Raw genomic sequence first — 16,472 nt, 5'->3', positions numbered from 1 at the left:
CCATCTGAGCTCCAAAATACAAAGCAGCAGTGTCTGCCATAAACGAGTTCAATGTCATCGAGCAGGAATCAACCGCAGTATGGAATACACACGCCCATTTTAATGAGGATAGTCAAGGAAAGAACCAAAGTTGCTCTCCCGGCGGAACGCCGTCACCTTGTCTTCTTTTGATAAGAAATAGGCCAGAAAAAGCCGCAGTAATCCTCCCTCGCAACCTCCCTGAATTGTATCGTAAATACTGCTGGAATTGGATCATAAAGTGCACGGGAATATATTGTGCGGGAGCACTGTGTGTCATTTTGGTTGCACGCTGCTGTAAATCCTTTTGGAATTGGGCATGGAAAAAGCCACGCGTCAGAGTTAGCGCCCGACGTCCCAGTTAGCGCCCCGCCTCCAGAGCTTGTGCATCGCGCCAGAGCTAGCGCCCCGTGCCAGAGTTAACACCCCACGCCAGAGATAGCGCCCCACGCCAGAGTTAGCGCTTCACGCCCGAGTTAGTGCCCCGCCCGACGTCGCCCACATCCGATAACGCTTGTGCCCAAATGTCAAGAGTTCCCCGGAAATGTGTCTCGGCGTGGCTAAATGGCGCAATATATGCAAAGTCATGTATTATTCCAGGAGAAGCTTAAACAAATCAAACAATGATCATTTTACCCAGTGCTGCATTGAAATGGTATGTTTCTTGTAACTCCGAGAGACGGACGGGTTCTGGGAATCTGACGTTTTTGCATTATACTGACAATAACCAAACAAAAAGGGGCCAAGACATACTGCAGCAGAGCCGTTGAAGCTACTTCCAAAAAGCTCAAATTAGTTACAATGGTTGGTACAGCTACGTTTGTTAGCACAGTGTTTGAAAATAAAATGGCCGACTTCCTGTGTCTGTTCAGACATTGGGTTATGGAACCGCTGAAGTTCGGTATGACCACCAATTTTGATTTTGCTACACGAACCTAATTTCAGCACCTTCGTTTTGAAAACCCTTTTTGGAAGAGTATCTGGAGATGACTTTTTTGGTTTGACATGTGTCAAAAAAAATTGACTTGACTTATAAATTGGCAGCCTCAAAGAAAAATGGCACTTTGTGCCTTTTCAGGCTTGGCTTCTTGAGCCGTTTTTTTCTTTGTGGCTACTCATGAAAGCCATCCCTGCAAGATTTTAAATAGAGAAAGACTATTTAGTTGCAATTTGTCCTTGTGAAGATCCCCGACTGTCAGGAACCCCCCTTCGACAGATCACTGACCTGGTTTGCTTCTTCTTTCAGTATGTGGCGGTCACTCCGGATCATCCGGTCCCGGTCAGGCAACACCGGACTCTGCCCAGCCTCATTTCTCGGCCTCGCTGTCGACTTATCTGCCGGTGCAGTGCCAGCTGAGCGGCGTCGATCAGGCCTTCTTCCTGCGCGACGCCAACCGGGACGCGATGCGCAACGGGAGCCTGGCGTCGCGCACCGAACCCTTCCTACTCCATCGGCTGGATGCGAGCGTGGCGGCGCCGCACGCCCTGCCCGCCGTGGCGTGCGGCTATGGCAACCTGAGCGCCGAGCAGCAGATCCCTCTGGAGTTGCTGCAGGGGCCGCTGGCCAGTCCGCTGCCCGCCGCCAGCCACGTCACCCTCAACTGGAAGGTGAAGGGCCACGTGGTAGTGCCCAAAGTGGGGTCCACCCAACCTTGGATACAGGTATCGCTTTTCATACGTGAACATTTTGAGGGCGTTTTTGTAGACAGATGTTCAGCCTGTAAAGTCTTTTTTTGTGTGTTTACAAGACACTTGGCTAACAAGACATTACACTGATATTCCTAGTCAACTTTCAGATCAGGTTACAGTGTCTGTGATGTTTTCAAATATGTTTCTCCATTTGCGTTTCAGGTTCTTTTTTACTTGGTGGGTCGCCGTTGGGACGAGCCCGACCCGATTCCGCCGAGCCTCCTCCCGTGCATCCGAGCCTTAGCGGTGCGGGACCCCAGCGAGGCATCCCCTTCTGCCGGCTGCCGGCTGCTGGGGCCTTCGGGCATCTGCGTGGTCCGCTTGGAAATCCCCCCCGCCTGGTTCATACCCCTGCAGGCCAAACGACGACCGGCGGAGGGGGCACTGCCCTCTCTGGATGTGTACTACTCCATTATACCAGTGGAGGGAGCCGGACTGGAATGTCCTTCTATTGTGAATGAACCGTGGAAGAGTCCGAATGTGAACACCGGGCCTCTCGGAGTTCTGAGCCCGTGGAGCCCCCTGGTGGAAGGAGGACTTCAGGACATGCAGAAAGCCGGCTCAGTGAGCATGAGCGTGGGCCCGGTGGCACCCAAAGGGGAGATGCTGACTCTGGACCACAATGTGGACGTCCTAGTGCCTCCCAGCCCCGTCCGGCTGGGGAAGACGGTGGCGTTTGCTGTCTACATGAAGACGGAGTCACATGCTGAGCAGTTCGTCCTAAGGTAGGCTTGCAAGGCCTCCATTCTGAATGTTAATTTAACTTCTTTCATTAGGAACATGAATTTTCGTCGACATGGCTGTCATGAGTAAACCCACAAAAAAGTTATGCCCAAAAGTGACAGGAGCTGCCCATTTGCTTTGAAGCAGCCATTATCAGGATCTTTCGGCACTTTTGAATTGTCTGAAAAGTCATCCCTCACAGTTTTATTCAGCAACATGAAATGTCGTGGCTATATCTATCACGAGAAGACCCACAAAAAAGTCAGGCAGACAAAAAACACATCATTTTGTTTTAAAATGGCCATTTTATGATGATTTGGGCTGTTTTCTGTGGTACTTCAAAATTTTGGCCAGGTTCCCTTTGCAACATCAAATGTTGACCCACAAAAAAAGTCCCTAGAAGCCATGCCTGCAATGGCACAGGAAGTCCATTTAGGTTATTTCGTCAGTTTCAAGGGTCCTTCATAGGGTCATTCACGGCAACCTGAGGAAGGAATGCAAATCCTCCATCTCTGCTAGCTGTTTCCCCCCCCCCCCCCCCTCCTGTTGTTTTGACTTCGTTCCTTGAGTCCCCCATCCACCTTTTTTCTGTCATCGCTCAACGCTGCCATCGCCGCCGCCGCCGCCTCCTGAGCTTGATGGCTGTCACCTTTGTGTACTCAGCCTCTTTTCAGGAGCCAGCAATGCAAATAACACGCTCATGAATATGCATGGGGCATGCCGAGAGAGTGGGAAAACAGAAAAGAAGACGTAGGCGAGGGAGACGTTGACAGAGGAACGTTTACGATAAGAACAGGACAATGTAAACATTTTAAAAGGCATCTCAAACAGCGCAAAGCCGCCAAGCGGTGTGGCGGTTGGTTTCGGTTTGTCGACCAATCAGTGGGCAGCGCTTGGACACTAGCCACGGTGTCGACATTATAACTACTGTGACCAAAATCGGTGTGTGTGTGTGTGTGTGTACATATGTATAAGTGAATTGCCAACTATTGGCCTGACATGCACATGCCGCAAATCTGCTTTCTATTTTTGTGTACGTAAACTCACCTTGGGACCGGGTGCAGCTTTGTAAAAGAAAAAAAAAAAAAAGCCGCCTCACATGGAAGCTTTGGAAAATTGGTTGTCAGGTGTGCTTTTGAGGGCTCGACGCACGCTCCCCACCCGCCATTATCCCGAAAAACAAATGTGTTCTGGCTTGGCCGGCTGAAAATAATCCACGCCTGCACTCCTGGCAACGTTTACGTCTGCCTGGTGTTCGTCTCGGCCGCTCTCGGTGTGACAAATGACATGTGTGCAAACAAACAACCAAAGAGCATTTCCATAACAATGAACTGATGCGGGACTTTTTTTTTTTTGCATAATTTTAGTGGTTCCTCATCTAAAAGATTCTGCTTGGGTCACGGGAGGTCAACGTCATTATCCAAGGGGAATCCGTACTTTTTATGTGGGCTCCTTTCAAAGACATGCAAAAATACATAATGTATGATTTGAAAATACCAAAAAATACAATAAGTATTGAAAATGCAGAAAAACGTAAAAAAAATATTGACAAAATGCAAACAATTGCAAAAATGTGCAATGTACAAATGTATACAATTAAATGTACAATATGGTGAAATAAAGCTAATATCGAACAGACTAAAAAGTTTGCAAACAACAATAATTCAGATATTGTTTTTAAAAACACAAAAAGAATTGCAGGACAAAAAAAATCCAGCTACAAAAACAACAAATACAGTGAAACATACAGAAAACAAAAAATTGACCGAGAAATTCAGAAGGACAAACAAATCTGTAAAAAAAAAAGTATATAATATAAGCAAAATATTTGAAAAGTATGTAAAAATTGACAAAAATATTGAAAATAAATGAAAACTGGTATTTGTAAATAAGTGTCAATTTCCTGCTTTTTTGGGGCCAACACAAATTTTTTATTAATTTAATTTAATCAATAACCACGTTTATCTTGTTTGTTGCAGCTTAAAACATTTCAGTCTCCTCTCCTCATTTTTCAATTTGCTGCACTTTGGCCTCATTTTCATTTAGTCACTTTTAAGTCGTAAACCTCAGCACAAACGCTCGCCTTGGCTTAGCCTCGGCTTGTTTTTTTTTTTTGTGCCTTAACACCAGACGCTTGGCCGCAGTCTCCACTTTGCCCTCAGTCTCCTCTTGGATCAGACCGAGGGGCCTCACGATGTTGTCCTTGCGATCCAGCCTCGGCATCTGGCCCAGTGGTGGCTTTCCTTGCACTGGTGCTTTTGGCACTTCCCTCAGAATTATGCTGGGGCTACACAAGTAGATAATCGGACATGCTAGAAACGCAGTCAGACATGTTATCAAGCTTAAGTGGAGCCCAGCGTTTGTGCGCACATGTGTGTGTGCACGCGTGTGTGTGTGTGTGTGTGTCTGTGTGTGCTCTAATCAGGCCCAAGTGTGCTCCATCACAGCGATGGGGATGTGATTATGCTAAACTGCTGAGGAGATGGAGTAGCACGCCGGAGCCGGCCTGGAAGCTGGCCATGGATTGGCCATGAAAGAGACACAACCAAAAAAAAAAATCTCAGATTGTTGTTTGTATCACTTTTTATGATAACACATGCAAACAGTCTTACTTGTAATAATATACCAATGGTTTATCCAGATTTTTTTTTATTAAAAAAGAAAGTTAATAAAATAAAAATAGATACAAATGGAAAAAACATTGTAAAATATGTAACAAAAAAGAAAATATGCAAAAGACAGAAATGTACATGCAGAAAATGCATGAAAATATTTTTTTAGTACAGAAAAAAAATTAAAAAATGCACAACATAACGGTAATTACAATATAAATAGATATGGAAAAATCAAATTCAGATAGAAATCACAAACCTTTGTGAACAACACAGATCATACAGAAAACACATGATTTTTTTGTGCAAGTCTAGTTCAGCCTTGCTTGCTTTATCTTTTCATTCTATGCGTATATGTATGTGCACTTGTGAGCACTGGGAGGTGTACAGCTTAGTCAATTTTTTTTTCTTTCCTCCGGATCAGAGAAGAGATGAACTTGCGAGGAAGCGACCGAGTCCTCTGGTGGCCACTTTGGCGTTTATTTGTCCAAAGCCACCCCCAGCCATTGATTTGACTCACTCAATCCATCAATACTCACTTTTCTGCCTGAGCCCGCATATTCACCAGATAGTAGAGAACACTTTTTCCACATGTTGTCTTTTAGGTCTGGTTGCCAAAAGTTTTATTTCTATAAGAAACAGACTTTGGCGACTGTATTTTTACAAAGTTTGTTTTGGTGGTAATCCTGAAAGTCGCCGCTATGAACCAAAATGGCTGTCTCTCTTTGGATGTCAGCTTCCTGAGACATTTTGACGTGTTCTTCTCATCATAGACATGGCTATTAAATATAATGTCGCTGAGAGAAAATGGGTCTGGGGGCTGAATTTTGGAACTCGAATGTTACATTTTTCTATCGTGCTCCACCCACATCACTCAATTGCTCAATTGTTGTCCATCTGTCTGTTATACACTGGTGGAAGGAAGTCTGAAAACACCCCCAAAAAAAACCCCTGTTTATTTTTCCTTCATCTGTTTAACTACTCATGTTTCCAATATATCTGTATTGTAAGAAGGATGGAGCCGAAGCCTCGAGTTGTTTGTCAGGGGGGGGGGGGGATGTTGGGTCGTGGCTCCCCGTTGTGCCCAGCAAGCGGGGAGATGCACAAAGAGAGAAAATGATTTGGTGAATTGCGTTTTACTTTTTTCCCCCCGTCTCTGCTGTGAATTAAAGCGGAAAGAAGGCCATTGTGAGGAAATGGAACGGAAAGAAAAGAGCAAAAAAAACCACGTGGAAGCCTGCGAGCAGATAAAGGGGCTACTTATAGAAACGTGGCTGATGGAGATGAGCAAAAGCCGCAAGCAGTTTTTTTTACATCCTGGAGGGGACGCTTTGTGCATAGGCTCCATTCAAGCATCACGACACAAAATGTAAAGTCCTCTTGATATCGTAAACACCATCGGAATCGTATTTAACTGGTTCAGGGTGTCCCCTGCTGACTGCCCGACAACCCGACTGCTGGGCAGGGTTCCAGCGCGCCCGCGACCCTAGTGAAGATCAAGCCGTATGGAAAATGAATGAATCAACTAATAAGGAAGTAGATCCATCAGCACAATTGATAATGGAAGCGCTAATTGCTTAAGTATTACTTCCCATTCCCGTTTGGCTCGGTGAAGCAGCATGTGGCTCATCGTCAAAAGTGCTTTGAAATTCCATTCAACCTGTTCAGGACATACGGTTACATCTCGGTGAGGTTACTTCAGTTTGTGTGTCGCTGGCAGCTGCAGCAAAGGAAAAACATTTGGAAATGGCGCCACGCTTTTGAACAAACTTCCATTCATCCGCTTTGGGCCTTTGTGGCACTTTCAAGAGGACTTTAATCGGCGGGGGAATTAAAGGCGAGCCGAGGTCCAAACAGATTGCGTCACCCTGCTATGCTCGCCGCCTTTTTTTTTTTTTGACCAAAAAATGAAAAATGGGCAAAATGGAGGCACCCATGTATATATATGTGTATATATATATATATATATATATATATATATGTATGTATATGTATAAATATATATGTATAAATATATATACATGTGTGCTCCTGGGGTAACTTTGAGGTAAGTGCGGAGTAAAAGCACACACACACAGACACACACACAAATTGTAAAGAGACTTCAAGCAGCCGCAGAGTTCCTGACTCCAAAAAAAAAAAAGACGTGAGCACAGAGGCGTGCCTGTGTCTAAATGGAGCGCTCCTCTGTCGTGCAACAAGCAGCCAGGCGCGTACACAATCAAAAGCGGCCATGCATTTGCATTTCAAGCGCACGCCAAACAAGCACATGCGCTTTCCAAAAGCAAAAAGCAAAAAGCAAAAAGCAACCACCGGTGGATGCCTCGCGCGGTGCAGCGGAGCGGCGTGACCAATCAGCTGCAAGCTGTCCAGTGCCACTCCCGCCTGAAGTCAAACTTGACATAAAACTTATTTGAAGCAGCCGCTCGTCTCGCCGACGTGACCGAGCGAGCAACCACCTCGATTCCCGCCGCCGGCTGGTTCGTTAAAGCTAATTAGCCGCGCTAATATGCCCATTAGGCCGGCGAGGACATCAGCTCGGCTGTTATGACGGAGTAATGGACCCAGACGACAAAAAGAGAAAAAAAACGCTGTTGCGCTTTGCGTTTCTTCCGCCTGCATGATTTTCGGCCCTTTTATCGGATGTCACCGATCGAAATCAACAGAGCGGTCAGCGTTAATAATATTCCACACAGTGTGGTAATTGTACTATGCTAATTTGCTACTATCAACAATCCAACATGCAAAATGATATTGTATGGATGATTTCTTTGTTTTGAAAATTGAACTAATGTTCTGTTTCTAGCTAAATCTAGCTTCTATCAATGCATCGGAATCCTCACTCTGCGGTCGTACCTAACGAAGCGCGTAAAATGGCGGCGGCGTGCTAAAATCAAGGCAATGCAAAAGCATGGAACGATGGTGTCGGCGGGGGAAGATGACAACTCTGCGTTCGATGCGCCGATGCTACGGCTTTTGTTTTAGTGAACACGTGTTTACAGGCATGAAGCACGAGCGCCTTCCCCTGCCGTGCTAATCTTAGATTGAAGCGTCAAGTCCTTTCACGCAGTCTATGTTTGTCGTCTTTTGTGTTGAAAGAACATGGCTGGTGGCTATTGTCCGCTTCTATAGGCGCCACTAAGCTCATTTATGCTCATCTGTATTTTGCTTCTTGCATTGTTTGATTCCCGGACACCACTACCACCACCCCTCCCTCCTATTAGCTTGATTAGGGATGTGGCTAATTCATTAAAGTAAGTTTACTATTTTCTTGTGGTTAGCAGGAAGGACTCATTTCCGCGGAACATGATTTGGATACCTTACGCACGCACGCACTCGCACACAAATAAAAATCATCATGATATGTATTTGTCGTGTTGACGTTAAGCATCGTGTGCTCAAGCGTACTCTTGCAGCTCGCCAACTTTTGGCCTCGCCGCACTCCAAACAGGAGCAGGTTCTTTCCTGCCAATCATCGTCGTCTTCTGCTTCCTCTTCTGCTCTTTCTCCTACTGGCCCAGCAGGCACCCGGTCACGCTGTCGTTGCCGCTGCTCAGCGTCAGCAAGATGTTCACTTTTGGCCCCCCCGAGATGACAAAAAGGAGTTTTGATCTCGCTGTACAGCTGCGTGTGTTACAGAGTGCCTATGTGCGTGTATGAGCTATTAGTCAGATGAGAGCAGCAGCAGAAGAAGAAGAAGAAGAAGAACGTGGTAATGAGTTCTCCAGTGGAGAGCGATAAGAGGCAGGCCATATTAATAAAACGTCCGGCATGGCGGGACGCCGCGCTTGACGACATCGCATGCCGACAAATGGAAAGATTGGATTACATGTCATAGGAGAGACTTGTCTTCCTGGTTTGTAATGTTTTTTTGCAACACAAGCTAATGTTGGTTTACCTTGTTAGCAGCAGTGATATACTCCACAGTCTCCATTTTTCTGTTCCTTTCAAGAGTCAAGAATTTTAATTTTTCTGCTTTTAAGTCTCCGCACAGGGGGGGTTGAGACAAGTGACATGTGTTCTCGGCCTAGAAGGAAGGCCTGCTACAAGCTCAATGTGAAAGGGGTTATCCGGATTCGTTGAGAAGACAGCATCAGGAAAGTCAAATCTTTGTCAGCCTGTCAGACAGAGCGGCGTCAGGTTCAGGAAGCATTTGTGTGGCACTTACGTAAGAGCAGCACAGCGGGAGGAAGCCAGAGCTACGGGGGAAGAAGATGAAGACGAGAGGGACTCTGAGGGAAGGAAGGAGGTGCGAGCGGGATGAGAGCAGCGAGTAGGTGTATGTTGAAAGGATTCCGGGGGAGCTCTGAGAGGACGCCAAGTGCACCTTCCAGGAGGAGACGACTCCAAAGTCTGGAGATGGAGCAGTTTTGCCTCAAGTGCACAGTCTTTCCGTTATGATCTCAAACTTGCTATGGAACAATGAACACGATGGTGCTTTGGAAACACGGCCGGTCCAGCAGATCTGAACCGGGTCGAAATGTCAACTCAGCTCAATCGTCAAAGCGGTCCCCATTTCGCTGAAAAATAGGGCGACTAGGAACTTTTGAGAATTTCATCTTATGTATGAGTTAGGGTTAGGAGTCTCTGGGTTGAAACTAGGATTAGGGTGACAACTTGGAGTCAGAATTGGATGACGCTCGAGTTGAGATTTGGGCTCTTACCCGTTTAGCTTTTTGAATTCACAGAACCAACAAACTGCACCGTTGACCCGTTCAGCATTTAGCTTTCCCAACCATGTCCACGACATATGCTTAAATAATAGTGTCGTAGAAGGATGAAAACGCTAGCGTAGCAACAGGACGGCTGTTATCACGGCAAAGCACCTGGACGAGGGCGGTAGTGACGGACAGACAGCGGGAGGTGGAACAGACCTGTCCGTCAAAGACAATCGCCGGCGCGCAGAGAGAACAGCAGTCAGTCAATTTGTTTATCCGCCAGCCGCTCGCGAATGTGGGAAAGGTCACCGCCGCCGTCCATTCGTCTGACTGTCACTCGCCGCCCTCTTGGCGACCTCACTCAAGATGGCTTCTTTTTGCCTCGCACGCCTTCCAAAAAGGCCCGAGTCTGGGCACACCCAATGGAACTTGTTTAAATACGTTTCATGATCATTCAAGCCAATGTTGTTGACCTTCAGAATTAGATTTTTTTTAATTTGTTTTTAGTTGCGCACGTGTGTCACCTTCACAGTGCTGCCGTTAGCTTTACTATTGTGCCGTTGTCCTCCTGCCCTCAGTCTCCTTTTGGATTAAACTCAGGAGAGCCTCAATCTCATTGTTTTGCATTTTTTTTTTTGCTTTTAGTTTTCCAACAAATGCAAATTTTGAATTTAGCGCGTTTGCTGCAGTATTCCATTTTGCTAACCTCAGTCTCCTTCTTGATCAGAGACCGTCATTCGTAATAGTTTTTTTTTTTGTGGACGTGGCCTCGTCCATCACATTTTCAAATTGTCTGCTGTAGTCTCCACTCGGCTGAAAAGTTCTAATGTCTCACCAGCTTCTTCATTTGTTTTTTGTCCAAATGTCTCGTTCCGAAATAGGCTGTCATTAGACCCAGTATTCTGCTCCACAGTCTCAGCATTGCTGTAGCGCTCCTGCCCTCAATCTCCTTATGGATAAGCTCTTGCCAACTGTTGTTGTTGTTGTTTTTTTTAGTTTATCTCTCGAGACCACGTTTTCAGTAGCTGCGTTTTTAAACATCCCAGTCACTGCTTTGTTGAAATGCTCCATTTCTTTACCGCCCTCATTCTCTTCTTGGATAAATCACAGGAGAGCCTCATCTCTCTTAGTGTTGTTTTTTTTTTATTGTTTTCTTACCCTGCTCACAGCACTTCGTTTTTGCCATTTTCTTGTCCTTCTACCCTCAGTACCAACGTGGATTAAAAAAAATAAAAAATAAAATGCTTTGTCCTCTTTTGTGTTTGTCATTTCCATTGTTATCCCACGCAGAGATAAGATACGTTTTCAATGGTGTTCTCACTTGCCTTGATGCCTTTTTCTTTGCATGGCAACGGGGACGTGTTATTTGAATTCTCGACGTCTCGCAGTCTTTTCAAGTACGCCACTTACGCACGTGTTGTATTGCGTGTGTGTGAAGAGCACCATTGTCGCCAGCTGCCAAGCGATGTGTGCAAACGCATGAGCAAGTTTGAAGTGTTGTTGAAGAACAGCCAGCGCATGAGAGCGTTGCGAAAAATATTTATTTTTTAATTTTAGATGACAGTAATGGAACCCCGATGCGCCACATCTTTTCCCGCGGCAGGCGACTGACTGTTTTAACCTTTGCGCCGTGCTTTCGATTGGCGCGGAGAGCAACTCACAGAGACGCGTGCTTTTACCTCTTTTAGGGAGAGCTCTTGGCGTGAGACGAGAGCATGAACTGCAACCACAGCAGCGTTTTTTTAGCATTATTATTATTAACCAGTCATGTCATTCAAAAGTAAGCAAAGGCAGGATTTAAAAAAAAAAAAAACTCCTTGTCACGCTCCAGCAAACCAGAATAGAAAATATCTTGGAAATGTTCAACTGGAAGTGCACAAAACACCCCCCAAAAAGGCCAGTTCAAAGCAAGATGGCGGACGGACGACCTTTGTCTGTTGGTCTTACCGCCTTCCGCCGACCAATGCAATCATAAAAAAAGCAAGCAATCAATACAAAGAACATCATTAGAGCATTGACGGCGGACTTTACTTTTTTACAACGAAAGCCTTTAAGGTGAGCAAAAAAACATTTATAGGAAATATTAAAAGAGCTCTGCCTGTGTGTGTCTGTGTGTGTGTGTGTGTGTGTGTACTGCAGGAAGTTGATTAACACCTTCAAGAGCCAGGATTTTTTTTTTTTTACATCCGTCAAAGAAATCGTGTTTTGTCCCACTAATGAGTCATTTTTGAAAAGTATTCATTCACTATATGAGAGCGATGTTGAATGTTCTTCATCTCCATTTCTTCCTATAGGAAATAATGTGAGCTGAAGGCGGAGGAGGAGGCGTGCGTGCCTGGGTGCCTGTGCGTGTGATGTATTTGGCAAGACTTGAATCAACAAGCGCATAAAAATAACAACAACAAGAAGAGGAAGAATAATGATGACATTGTTTTGCTTCGTCTCGTGTCTCGAATCCAAATCAACTCCAGAGTCCATGGAGGCGTTTCGTCTCTGCCAACGCACGCACACTTGACGCACGCACGCCGTACCACGTCCAGGCAGAAATGTTTGAAGCAGATATGCAAAGACACCATAATTTGGTTTGAAACTGCAGTTGTTTTAAAAATAAAAAGCTAAACTTGAGATGCTGATTTGAAACCCTGTGGTGTTAAGCATTAGCATCGATCAGCCATTGTGGCTTTTGTGGCTGTGTGCAGGGTTTGGTTCCAGTCGGGCATCAGCTTCCTGGCGGTGAAGCCCAGTGACCTGGTGGCCTGGGAGATCAAACAGGAAATGGCGCCCGGCGGAGGCTCGCTGGCCGTCATGTGCCAGAGGAAATCGTTTGCCACCGCCACCGTCAGGTAGAAGACGCACGCGCACCACCCACTGTTTTCTACCCGATTATCGTCAAATGTCGGAGAGGCGCTTTTCAGCTTCCACAACCGGGGAATCTAGGATATGGGTCTAGTATCGTCACCTCGGATGTTAATGTAGGAACGTGGAAAAGGAGAACGGTTGCCTGTACTATACTTGCTGGCTTCAAATCTCACAGCGACAGTGAAGTTGTGACAATCGAAAATGGATGCATACTCACAAGGCAATAGAACAGAGAGAAATTCCTCATTATTCAGAGAGCTTAACGACAACGTGGGAGTGTAAGACCTGCACACAGGGACGCGCACACAACACACCAGATACGCACTTCTAATTATTACGGGAGCTTGACGACGAGTTGGAAATGAAACATCTACGCACACACGCGCCGCGCCACACAAGCAAGGAGTGCGATAGTGTGGGCTGGCTGGCTGGCGGGCTAATTAAAAGGATCTGATGGGTATTAATCTCTAATGAGATATTAGCACATTTTTTATGAATGAGCGTGGGAATTGATCACATGGCTCCATCCACGCTCAGAACAAATCCTACGCTACGCACCGACTTGTTGATGTGTACAGTCGAGCCGTCCTCCGCTAATTAGTCATTAATAATGATCAATTATATCAATTATATTTATATTTTTATATAGTCATATTTTATATATATATTATATATAGTCAAATATTTGATCAAACTTCACATCGTATACTGAAATATGTGTATGATTAAGCAATCGTATGAAGAGGTTTGACTGTGTATATATATATAATTGATGTTTTGAAAGTACTCTAGCTTTGAAAGCCTAATCCTCCATTTTTGAAAACCCTAATCCTTGTATGAGAGCCAAATGTTGGGTTGAAAGCTCAATTTTGTTAAACTGACATGGTTTGAACTTGATTTGCTTATTTGCGTTGTTCCGATTGAGAATGAAGAGTTTCTTTAAAGCTCCCGCATGCGCACGTGTACATGAAATCAAGTCACAGTGTTTGCCTCTTACGTGAATAAATTATGATAAACCCATGTAAGATTTATGAAACCTATGACAGCAGCGGATGAATAAGCCATGTCGTCACGTCGAGCCGGAGACGTCATGTTGGTCTGGTCACGGTGTTGGCAAATGTTTTTTATTTGCACTTAAAAAACGTGTACATTCTTTGGTGTTTGTTGTAACTTTACATGGAGTCTACTTTAGTGTGAAGTCGGACCGAACCATTAATAAAAATCCTGCCCCCCACCCCCAGCCCCCTTCAATACTGCAATTTAATATGCAGTTATATTTTCCAAGGTCTCCTTCCCTTGCAAACAAAATTAGAGTTATTTTACATAAATGTTTTGGTCTTATGCGTTAGGCTTACGCTTAAAAAGTCAAAATAATCGCAAATGAATATGATAAACATGATATATTCCACTTTTTTTTAACTTACTTTGATTTACTACTTGTTCAAAATTCTTTATTTACACAATAAAATGCATCCGTTCCCACAATTTTCATCTTAGAAAAATAAATAGATAAATAAATAAATGTATTATCAGATTCATCATTTCTTAATTGAAATAATTCCCTTGTTTAAGTATCAAAAGTCAAGCCTATTTTCCGAGGTTGGACACGTTGTACTTTCGGGACGTCTTGTCCTTCCAAGTGACATACTTCACCTCGTCTCAAGTTGACATTCACGACACTTGAGCGCAATCAACGCCTCTCCCGAAATAGTTTTGTAGTCCCGCATAAAGCCAAATGGTCTCGACTCACCACTATTCACTTGAAAAAATTAATGCCTCAGCCCAAATATCAAACTATGGATGGCATGAAAATGCATTTGTCCTTTAATATTATTGCTAGCCAAAATAAACGCAGGAGTCTTCTTCCGCAAGCTTTGTGTGTGCATTTGTGCGAATAATAAACGCCTCCTTCAACTCCAAATGCATTCTATGAAATTGTGCATACATTTATGCAAATGAATACATCGCATACAAAGTCACGGCCCCCTCCCCATACAAGCCGGTCCCCCGTCGGCGCCAGCCTCCGAGGTCTGACCCGCGTGTGCTAATTACCGCTCTTCGGTAGGCGAGGCGTTCGCTAGCTTAGCATCATTCTGTCACTCGGTGCAATGACCTCGGCCACCTGGGCGCGCTCCATCACACGCGTGGGAGAAAGTCGCTACGTAGAGAGGCGCCCAGCAAATATATGCTTTGTGATATTTTTTTGTAGGTCACGCTTAAATAAGCCTCACGCTAGCCGGTCCCGCTGCGCTAACATCCCATTCCTCAACGCCTCGCTCGCAACGTCTCTCGCCCTGATAAACGCCCTTGGGAGCGGGGCGTCGCAGCGTGTGGCGGGTAATTAAGCGACCTACGTGGGACCCGCCTGCAAAATTTTTTCTCCGTTGGATAAGTCTGGCATTATGTACACTTCTCAGCCAATCATGAAGCCAGAACCCGCAATGTCATGCACACATGAGCGTTAGCGTCATGCATATCCTTAGCGCAACAATGGCACTCGCTCGTTCGTGCGAGTGTAACAAAAGGTCATTGTCTAAATTTTCACAAGAACCTATAGTGCATGCAGGAATGGCGATTTGTTGGTTGTTTGTTGTTCATGATTGGCTGAGAAGTGCATAATGCCTGAAGTATCCTGCGAAAAAAAAAAAATTCATGACCCGCCGCGTTCCCACCACCATCCATCCTCACAGGACGGGCGAGGTGTCGCACTCAACGAGCTAACGCTAATCCCGCACAAAGTTTACATTTTGCCTATTTGCACATCTAGCCAAAAGGCAGTGGTGTCTCAAATAGTCAACATCCATTTCAAAAAATAAATGCCTCTCCTCATTGATCCAAATCTGATGAAGTCAATTAGTTCCACATTGAGCGAGGGCGCCGTTTTGATCGGAATGAGAGTATGACGCAAATAATCTACTCTAACATCAAATAAACACCTCCGTCAAATATCAAAATTTGATGGCAAGGAAATCAAATTAGTTCCACCTTTAACTGAGCGCAGAATCAAATGACACTTTGCCCTAACTTTTGCACCACTTGTGCAATTAAAAGTGCCTCCCTCAAACATCAAAATGTGAGCGCAAGGAATTAAAGTTTGTGGTTTTTGTGATTAAAATAAATGCCTCTCACGAATATCAAAAATGCGACTGCAGGGAAAGAAAGGGATCATTAGTTCGGCCTTTAACTGGACCACATTGATCTGAGCCAGGGATAAAACAAGACGCAAACACTCTCTTCTCTCGTGTGCATTGCGACCATTAAAAACAACGCCTCCCTCAAATAAATCCCCTCTTCTGTTTTCCATAACACAAGGTGCTCATCCTCTTTTTTGTTTTTTTTAAATGTATTTGTTTATTTGGGGTTTTCTCCGGCTTTCTCGCCGTGTGTTTCTTGCAGATGTGTAATTTTGGGGCTTTTCTTTTGCGTGAGACGTTCGCAAGTCATATGCGCAGTCAGCAGTACGCGTTTTGTCGTTGCTTTTTGTTTTGCTTCCTGTGTGTTGTGGAGTGGCAGCCTTTCATGCACTTTCCAAAAGCTGGCGCCGTGTCGCTGTCACTTATGGGTGGCCGCTGTCAGTACAATGTGGCGGCGGGGGCTGTCGACAACACCTGCGCTCGTGTCAACCCCTCCCTCCCCTTCCCAGGACCCGATCCCCCTCACCCCGCCCTGCCTCCGTTTCATTTCTTGCTGTTTAGCCGGCGTCTCTCTCATTATCTAGTTCCATCTCCGTTTGGCTCCCTTAACAAGGCGCTTCCCGTGTGTCTGTCTGGCGCATCTGTTGATTACCTAATGACCTCACAAACATGCACACGCAAAAAGAAGGACGAGGTGTGCCTCGCATCGTCGCCGGTCACAATCGGCCGTCAGCGATGATCTGCCATCGTCGCAGAAAAAAATGAGATTTGCGGAAAGA

The 16,472-nt window shown here is 45.3% G+C and overlaps 1 protein-coding gene across 1 annotated transcript in view; it reads left to right on the top strand.

The window, feature by feature from the left end:
• Window positions 1-16,472, top strand: part of si:dkey-215k6.1 (transmembrane protein 132B) — an 84,387-nt gene that overhangs the window by 39,216 nt on the left and 28,699 nt on the right. The window contains exons 2-4 of the mRNA XM_061279864.1: window positions 1,265-1,680; window positions 1,870-2,432; window positions 12,400-12,543. Of these exons, the coding sequence (XP_061135848.1) occupies window positions 1,265-1,680; window positions 1,870-2,432; window positions 12,400-12,543 (1,123 nt within the window). The remainder of the gene's footprint in view (window positions 1-1,264; window positions 1,681-1,869; window positions 2,433-12,399; window positions 12,544-16,472) is intronic.

Source organism: Syngnathus typhle, linkage group LG5 (genome assembly GCF_033458585.1).
Source record: "Syngnathus typhle isolate RoL2023-S1 ecotype Sweden linkage group LG5, RoL_Styp_1.0, whole genome shotgun sequence".
Classification (NCBI taxonomy): Eukaryota; Metazoa; Chordata; class Actinopteri; order Syngnathiformes; family Syngnathidae; genus Syngnathus; species Syngnathus typhle.
The sequence above is the reverse complement of the archived record's forward strand: the minus strand, read 5'-3'. Positions and strand labels throughout refer to the sequence as shown.